We start from the raw sequence: 9,517 nt of genomic DNA, 5'->3' as shown, positions 1-9,517 counted from the left end.
TGGTGGTGTGGGCCTTGCCTAAGGACTCCAGACACCATTTGACCCTTCCTCTCTCCACTGTGTAATAAAAGAGCTAATTTAGACTCAACTGAGAGTCTTGTTACATACTACAGAGCTGCAATCACTGATACCCAGGTCTAAGTATTAGCCCTGCTTTGGGACAGTGTCTGATGCAAGAGACTGCCCAGTGTGAACCAGCAGTGAGGCTCCCCCACTGAGAGCTGTGTTAAGTTGGGGGCCCTGAAGACATCTTGGTGAGCGGCTAGCAGAGCGTGTCAGAGTAGAGCCCCACAGAGAGAGGCAGCAAGTGAGTGCCTGAGCAGCAGAGCGAATAAGGTGCCTCCTTATCTCCCCCCCCCCCCCACCAGGGTGGGAGGTGAACTCTGTAGATGCACCTCAGAACGCTGGTCTGCACTGTCCAAGGACAGCAACTGTGAGTAGGGTGCAGAGGAGGGATGGGCACATTAAAAGGACTTTTGGGTTGCTGGACTTAAGAATCTAATGGGAAGACGACAGTGCCCAACTTACTTGGTGGTGGGTCTTTTGCTCATGGTTTATTTTTATAAACGCTGTTTGTGGTGTTTCCCCAAAGTAATGCTGCGTTATTTCCCTCCTTTTATTAAAATTTTTTTGCTACACTCAGACTCTGTGCTTGCGAGAGGGGAAGTATTGCCTCTTAGAGGCACCCAGGGTGTGGTGTGTAATTGTCCTGAGCAGGTTTCGTGTTGTATTGTTGAAAAGGAACCCCTAGATACTGAACCCAGTCCTTGTTACTGCCAACTCTGACAGGCAGAAGAGTTACAATTGCAATGTGTATATCCTCCCCCAGAATTACAGGATTTACTTTTGTGGCATCAGATGAATTTTCAGAGAACTGACAAATAAGCCATTTATTAGTATGATTTGAAAGACCCCTTTTTAATTAAGAAATTTAGCACCCTATGCCAGACCCCTTTTGTCCCTGATGATCTCAGCATAGGCATTATCTGCACAGAAATTGGCAGAGGTGTAAATTCTGTGTAGCTCTTGTGCAAAGGGCTGTTTTTGAAAACAGATATTCAGGATCAACTGTACGTTTTTTCTGTTTTTCTTCACAGCTGAAAGTTTCTCCTTCAGCCATCTCCTTTGGTTAGTGTCTGTTGATTTTTAAGGACACTAGATTTTAAAAAATATTTCCCCCCTCACGTTACAGGGCAGAATTAAGATTGTTTGGGTGCCTTTACTGTGTAGTCCCATTCCTTAATAGGTTTGGATTTATTTTAAATTTTCTCCAAATTTCCACAGTTTACATCATCTATTTTTGGGCTAATTATAACATCCCTTTACAGGCTTTTACTTTAAATTAGCGGAGTATGTACTTAACCTGAACTTAATCTTAATGCATTTGTTTGTCTGGGAATTTCCTTAAAAAAGTCTTACATAAATGGTAAAAAAAAGAAACCGAAAGAGAATGGTTCCCTTTATTATCATTAAGGCTGTGAGTTTGTCATGGAGGTCACGGATTACGTGACCCGTGTGACTTTTGCAGCGGCCGGTGTGCCTGGCATAGGGGCAGCTCAGGCAGCCCCTGCACCAGTCGCACTAGCTGCTGCTGGGGCAGTCTCGGGCCACCCCCGCAGCAGAGTTTGGGTGTGGGTGGGGGCAGGGAGTTGGGGCACGGGCCGGGGTGAGGCAGGCTCTGAGCGGTGTTTACCTTGGGGGCTCCCCAGAAACGGTGACATACCCCTCGCTCAGCTCCTACGCAGAGGCATGGCCAGGCTTCTCTGCGTCCTGCCTCTGCCTGCAGGCACTGCTGCGCAGCTCCCATTGGCCACAGTTCCTGGCCAATGGGAGCTGCGAAGTCAGCGCTCTGGGAGGAGGCAGCATGCAGAGCTGTCTGGCCATGCAAGGTAAGCTTCGCCCAGAGCCTGCCTCATCCCATCCTGTGCTCCAACTCCCTGTCCCCTCCCACACCCAAACTCTGATGCAGCTGTGGAGGGAGAGGTGCGGAGCCAGGTAGGGAGCCTGCCAGCCGTCCCCCCCCAAGCACTAGCGGGGGGCCTGGGCCAGGGGCTGCCGCCAGCCCCCCCCCCGCCCCCTCCCCCCCCAGGACCTGGGTTGTTCTCCCCCATGCAAGATTTAGTCAGGGGTATATAGTAAACGTCACGGACAGGTCATGGGCCGTGAATTTTTGTTTACTGCCCGTGACCTGTCCGTGGCTTTTATTAAAAATACCTATGACTAAAACATAGCCTTAATTATCATCAAATAGTTTCTAATGATTTGAAGATATGCAGTATCAACCTTCAATCTTTTCTAAAATTTGAACGTACAGGGCTTCATTGGAACACCGTGGCTGCTTCATGCTGCTGTGGACCAGTTCAAAGCACCCAGAGCATTCTGGCATTAGTTGGCAGCAGCTTTGTATCATCTCAGCAGCACAAAGCAGCCAGAGTGTACACCCCAGTATTCCCCTCCCCTCTGTGCTTCACAGGCTCCCCCTACTCACACCTAGTGTTCCATCCTGCCCTATCCTTTTTTGCGCAGTTTTTCCTTCTTCCTTACCCCCCAACAGTCTTCTGTGTACACACAGCCTCATTTCCCTCTCCCTCCTTTTGCCCTGTTGACTAGATCTGATAAAAGAGGCAATTTTTGAAAAGAACTATTCAGTATTAAGGGTAATTTTTTGTAACCATAATTCTGCATAACTGAGATTTTTCTTCAGCAGAGATTGGTGTATCAAATCTTCTTACCCAGAAAGCTTCTCAAGCAGTGCTTAATTTGTGCCAGGGCTAAGCCCGGCAGTTCATAGCTCTGGCACCTCTGGGCTTCCCGTGTCAGTTTTGAAAATAAAAAAAATTGCTTGAGCCTTGGCATCTTTTTCATTACAAGTTAAGCATGGCTCTCAAGAAGTTTCCCTCTTCTCATGGCCACCATCCCCCATTGCTCCCAATAGAACTGAGGCTACAGGCTGCCCTTAGCAGATATAGCTACTGTCTTCTGTTTGTCCCAGTAGGAATGAAGACAAATTGTCCACAGGAAATACGGTGGCCCTATGTTATCAGGACGTAGAGAGGAGCCGATGAATGAAGGTGATGGTAATCTTTGGTAAGGGAAGATGTGGCCTCAGTCCCATGAGAACATATGTTACTAATAAATTAATGATTGTTGCATAGTATCACTAGAGGGCAGAGTTAAGATTGTTTAGGTACATTTCCGTACCTTAACATGTTTGGATATTTTGAGGTTAACTTAACTCTGAATTTCTTCAGGATGTAATGCATGCTCTGGGGATCATTAGAAAGCCCTGCAATGTTTTAACCTAAATTACTCATATACACTCAATCTTCTTCTTATTTATTATTTATTTACTAATTATTGGTATTGCAGTAGTACCTAAAGGCCTGGGCCTCACTGAGCTAGACACTTTAAGGGCAGTGACAGATTTTGCCATATGTCTGTAGTTTACAATATACGTCTAAGATTATAGCTAATACGCGGATACAACAGATGGGAGGAGCATTAGGAAATGGAGATAATTTAGGTTAGCATGAGAAGCAGCACTCATAGCACGTCAGCTGCCCTAATTGTTGAGGTTTTTTGTAGGCATCACAGCAGAGAAGAGTTTCAAGGAGGACAGTATGGTGGCATTGTCAGTATTTGCAGGGAGTTCCTTCTATCCATGTGAGAGAGTGCAAAGGTGCTAAACCTGAATTCTGTCTTAATGTGGCTTTTTTTTGTCTGTAGTACTGTAGCTGTACATTGCCCTGTACAGTGAGTAAAATACGCTTAACAAATAAGCGTTTGAAGAGCTTACAGTGTAAAGCACAAGAGGGCACCTTAATTTGTGTGTTGTGTTTGGGGATATTTTCTGTTTCCAGAATGAGCAGGACACTTTGACACTTTAAAAAAGAGGTAAGTTAGTAGATGAGGCTTGATGGAACTCTTTAGATGTTCATTTAAACGGAGTTAATTTGTCAGCCTGGTAAAGTTAAAGGGTACAGAATAAATAATACAGAAATGACTTTCTTGAATTAATTTGGTAATGACTACTGTGCAAGTTGCATGCAATTTTATTATGTTTAAGCATTAGATGTTAGACCATTATTGCACATGGAGACTTTATAGAATTTGTATGGCAAGACAAGAAGGAAACAAAGTGCAGTCACCATATTTAATGAGCATGCACAATAACAATTTGCAAAAAGACTTTTTATAGAAATTACCTTCTTGCAGTTACACATATGAAGAAAAAAAGGATCTTGAATTACAGTGTAGAAAATAAAGCACTTTGCTTCAAGGAAGGATTTTTTAAAAAACTCCTAAGTGTCTACCGACCACTCGCCACTTAAATATTGACAGATACTAGTTCTATGTCTTCCATTTTTCTAGGATGAAAGGTCTGAGATAGCTAGTTTGTCCGACTTGTCTGCAGTTTCAGAGGGAGTTAAAAGTTCGTCTGTTTCATAGTCCTCTTCAAATGATCTGCAATGAGAGAACAATGATACTGTCAAAACATGTTTCTACATGTTTACTTTGGTTGTAAAAAACTAATGTTTTCAGATACAAAAGCATCTGAACTTCTATGGTGCATTTTAATTGCTATCTGCAGTTCTATTACTTTAACTTTTACAGCTGATACTGTTGATTTTTGCAGTCCCACCCACCAAGAGATCAACATTTTAAAATAAAGATGCAATAGCACAGAGGGATGTTTGGGGAAGATTTAAATATGAACCTGTTTTTCTTGTTAAAATCTAGTGATGTCCTTCAAATTGCAGCACAGGAAAATTGTGACTATGGTTCTCCTGTATTTGTGTCTACACAGACCACTGCTGTCAGTTGTGTGCCTGTGGTCATAGAATCTTCTTTTTTAGTGGTAATAGTTGGGGACATGTGCCTGACATTCCAGTTCTTTTCACCCTGGAGCCAAGGTTAGGAATAATCTCACCCTCTCTAGCAGTCGCCAGTTCCTCTCTCTGCTGAAGCAGTGAGGAACCCTCCTCCGTGTGAAGATTTCTGTTTTGTGAAATAGATTTAGTTTTAAGATTTTTACTCAAAAACACTTCTGTTCTAATGTTGTCACTTTTTCAGTGCTGTCATTCTCATTTCAACAGGTGCTCCTCTTGGCGCTGATGGTGCTCATCAGACAGCACTGCCTTCAACATATAGGGAAATTTATCTGGCCGTGAAAGACTGTAAAGCCGGGTTGTGGACCCTTCTTATGGAGGAGGCCTTGACTTTGACTCGCTCAGAAACTCCTCCGTGCCTCTGGAGAGTCTTGGCTTAAGTGATGCTTTGAAGCCCACTAAAATGCTGAGATCTGAGACAATTCTCTCAAGCAATCACACCATCATGTCCCATTCTCAAACAGTTGGAAGTCTCAGCATCCAGCTCAGTGGCTCTGAAATGTGCCTTCGTTCTAAAAGGAGGAGCTATGGTAGAGTTGCTTTATGGTCAGTGTCATGGTTAGCAGGAGCAGCGCCATCAGAGCTTCCTAGTCCTACCCATAAGGAGACTCCTTTGGGTCCTAGGAGGCTGTGCCTGAAGTTTCTGCATCCTCTTTAAAACAGCCCAGGGTGCCATGCAATTTAAATTCTCCCCATGATCTTGGGTCCCTTCAGTACCAGAAGCAATCCCTGACACTGTTTATATGGAGAAATACCTATCTCATAGAGCTGGAAGGGACCCCGAAAGGTCATCGAGTCCAGCCCCCTGCCTTCACTAGCAGGACCAAGTACTGATTTTTGCCCCAGATCCCTAAGTGGCCCCCTCAAGGATTGAACTCACAACCCTGGGTTTAGCAGGCTAATGCTCAAACCACTGAGCTATTGCACTGCCCCAAATCTTAGAACAGAGATCTTTTGGCAGCAACCACATGGCTGCCTGCGTGGTGTTCCGCACTGTGTATGGCACCACCGGATAGTGCCACATCTTGACCAGGCAGAAGCACAGGAAGTACCTCAGGTTCATACTGGACAGCAACCATCCCAGTACAAGATACTGCCCCCCAGGTGTTCAAGTTGTTGTTATTATTTAGCATCTAGGAGCCCTAGTCATGGACCAGGAGCCCCAGCATGCGAGATGCTGTAAAAACACAGAGCACAAAGACAGTCCCTGCCCCAAAGAGCTTACAAGCTAACAGTGGCCATAGCTCACCTGCTTTATCCCTTCCTACCCATCTCACTGAGCCTCATCTTCAGAGGGGGCAAGACACACCCTCCAGCAGACATCTGACCTCTTCCAAACTGTGGCTGAGGATCAGCAAAGAGAAATCTACTCTCTAGTCTATGTACGTCTTAACCCTGCTACAATGGCCAGCACCTTTTGGGAGCTGGTTTCTGTCTCTCAAAAGACAAGGGGATAGTCCTTAGTCCAGGGGTGGGCAAACTATGGCCTGCATCTGGCCCACCAGCCGTTTTAACCCGGCCCTCAAACTCCTGCTGGGGAGCGGGGTCTGGGGCTTGCCCTGCTCTGGTGCTCCAGCCAGGGAGCAGGGGCGGGGGCTGCTCCGTGCAGCTCCCGCTTGCAGCGGCATGGTCCCCACTCAGGCTCCTACGCATAGGGGCAGCCAGGGGGCTCTGCTCTGCATGCTGACCCAGCCCCAAGCGCTGCCCTTGCAGTTCCCCTTGGCCAGGAACCGCGGCCAATGAGAGCTGCAGGGGCGGTGCCTGCGGAAGGTCCAGTGTGCAGAGATGCCTGGCTGCACCTCCACATAAGTGCCAGGGTGGGGACTTGCTGCTGCTTCCGGGAGCTGCCTGAAGTAAGTGCTGCCCGGAGCCTGAACCCTCAAGCCACCACCCTGCCCCAGCCCCGATGGCCCTCCTGCCTTCTGAACCCCTTGGTCCCAGTCTGGAGCACCCTCATGCACCCCAAACCCCTCATCCCCAGAGCCTGCACCCACTGCCCTGACACACATCCCTGCCCCAGCCCAGAGCCCCCCCTGAACTCATTTCTGGCCCTCACCCCCGCCCACACCCCAACCCAAATTTCGTGAGCATTCATGGGCCGGCATACAATTTCTGTACCCAGATGTGACCCTCGGGCCAAAAAGTTTGCCCACCCCTGCCTTAGTCAGTGTTCCTTGCTATGTAGAAGGAACTGGCCAAGGAATGCCCTTTCTCAGGGTTCTGGGGTTAATAGCAACATGTTCCTTTGTCACACCTTAAACAAAGCTCAGGAGGAGACCCTGTCAGAGTTAATGAAATCATGTGTATAACCAGGCTGAGAGCCTCTGGACATCCTAGTATGACCGCCACTAGACACCTGTGGAGTGTGACTTTACTTGAGGGTTGTAGGGCAACTACATGGAGCTAGGGCCCTACTTTTAGTCACTACTTTCTTAAGCCAGCTTCTAGAGTGAGCTGAGTTTGGGCAATTTGATGTTCTAAACATTTATATAACACAGTTCCTCACCCATCCTGCTTTTGGAAGGCATTACTAACTAGTCTGCTACAATGGGGCTCCTTGGAGCCATTCTCATGACGGAGGAAAAGGAGGCAGGTTACTTTTCACCACTTCTATTCTCCAAATGATGGCCATCTATAGCATTGGTTTGAGCTGAGATCGCATTAGTAAGGATGACCTTTCAGATCCTAGGAATGCTGGAGTAGATGATATATGGTAGTATGCCTCACCCTGCCAATGACTGCATGAGTGGGTCTGTGTCCTGCTGATTCAGTGACAGTTAGCAATATTTCACCTCAAGGGTATTATTTCCAGTTGCAGGAGCTGTTAGGACAGATGGCTGGCTCTAGGAGTAACCACTTGACTACAGAATTCAGTCTAAGGCCTGGTCTACACTATGAGTTTAGGTCGAATTTAGCAGCGTTAAATCGAATTAAGCCTGGACACGTCCACATGACGAAGCCTTTTTTTTCGATTTAAAGGGCCCTTTAAACCCATTTCTTTACTCCACCTCCGCCGAGGGGATTAGCGCTGAAATCGGCCTTCCCGGGTCGGATTTGGGGTAGTGTGGACGGAATTCGCTGATATTGGCCTCCGGGAGCTATCCCAGAGTGCTTCATTGTATCCGCTCTGGACAGCACTCTCAACTCCGATGCACTGACCAGGTAGACAGGAAAAGCCCCACGAACTTTTGAATTTCATTTCCTGTTTGCCCAGCGTGGAGAGCACAGGTGACCACGCAGAGCTCATCAGCACAGCTAACCATGATGGAGTCCCAGGATCGCAAAAGAGCGCCAGCATGGACCGAACGGGAGGTACGGGATCTGCTCGCCCTAGGGGGAGACGAATCAGTGCTAGCTGAACTCCGTTGCAGTAAACGAAATGCCAAAACATTAGAAAAAGTCTCAAAGGCCATGAAGGACAGAGGCCATAACAGGGACGCACAGCAGTGCTGTGTGAAAATTAAGGAGCTAAGGCAAGCCTACCACAAAGCCAGAGAGGCAAACGGATGGTCCAGGGCAGAGCTACAGACATGCCGCTTCTACGCGGAGCTGCATGCCATGCTAGGGGGTGCAGCCACCACTACCCCAACCCTGTGCTTTGACTCCATCAATGGAGAATCACGCAACACGGAAGCGGGTTTGGGGAACGAGGAAGATGATGATGATGAAGACAATGACGATAGCTCACAGCAAAGAAGCGAAGAAACCAGTTTCCCCAACAGCCAGGATATGTTTATCACCCTGGACCTGGAACCAGTAACCCCCGAATTCACCCAAGGCGTGCTCCCAGACCCTGAGGGCACACAAGGGACCTCTGGTGAGTGTACCTTTGTAAATGTCACACATGGTTTAAAAGCAAGTGTGTTTAATGATTAATTTGCCCTGGCAGTCGCGGCCAGTACAGCTACTGGAAAAGTCTGTTAACGTCTATGGGGATGGAGCGGAAATCCTCCAGGGACATCTCCAGAAAGCTCTCCTTCATGTACTCCCAAAGCCTTTGCAAATGGTTTCTGGGGAGGGCTGCCTTATCCCGTCCGCCATGGTAGGACACTTTACCACGCCAGGCCAGTAGCACGTAGTCTGGAATCATTGCATAACAAAGCATGGCAGCGTATGGTCCCGGTGTTTGCTGGCATGCAGACAACATCCATTCCGTATCTCTCTTTGTTATCCTCAGGAGAGTGATATCATTCACAGTCACCTGGTTGAAATGGGGTGATTTTATTAAGGGGACATTCAGAGGTGCCCGTTCCTGCTCGGCTGAACAGAAATATTCCCCGCTGTTAGCCACGCGGTGGCGGGGAGGGGTGAAGTGATCATCCCAGAGAATTGGGTGTGGGAGGGAGGAGGGTTAGTTGGGTTTGTGAAGTCCCTCCTTTTACATTGCAAACCCATTTTAAATGGCCAACCCAACGGCCGCTTGGTATGGGAAATGAGGGCGCTGCTGTTTGAAACCATTCCCGCATGTTATGAAGGTTAAAAAAGTGAAAAGACTGTGGCTTACCATGGCTGCCTGCAACCCGAATTCTGTTGCCTGGCACTGCGTGAGTGATCTCTCACACCAAACCGGCAGGCCCTCAATATAAGAGGAAAAATGCGACCTTGTAACGAAAGCACATGTGCTGTGT

The 9,517-nt window shown here is 47.6% G+C and overlaps 1 protein-coding gene across 1 annotated transcript in view; it reads right to left on the bottom strand.

Moving 5' to 3' along the window:
* Window positions 1-2,190: 2,190 nt before the first annotated feature.
* The window catches only part of PPP2R3A (protein phosphatase 2 regulatory subunit B''alpha), a 169,733-nt gene continuing 162,406 nt past the window's right edge, over window positions 2,191-9,517 (bottom strand). Inside the window, exon 14 of the mRNA XM_026649887.2 lies at window positions 2,191-4,464. Coding sequence (XP_026505672.1) covers window positions 4,368-4,464 — 97 coding nt within the window. The 3' untranslated portion in view covers window positions 2,191-4,367. The remainder of the gene's footprint in view (window positions 4,465-9,517) is intronic.

Source organism: Terrapene carolina, unplaced genomic scaffold (genome assembly GCF_002925995.2).
Source record: "Terrapene carolina triunguis isolate 2854851 unplaced genomic scaffold, T_m_triunguis-2.0 Scaffold88, whole genome shotgun sequence".
In the NCBI taxonomy this organism is placed as follows: Eukaryota; Metazoa; Chordata; order Testudines; family Emydidae; genus Terrapene; species Terrapene triunguis.
This window is presented reverse-complemented; position numbering and strand designations above follow the sequence as displayed.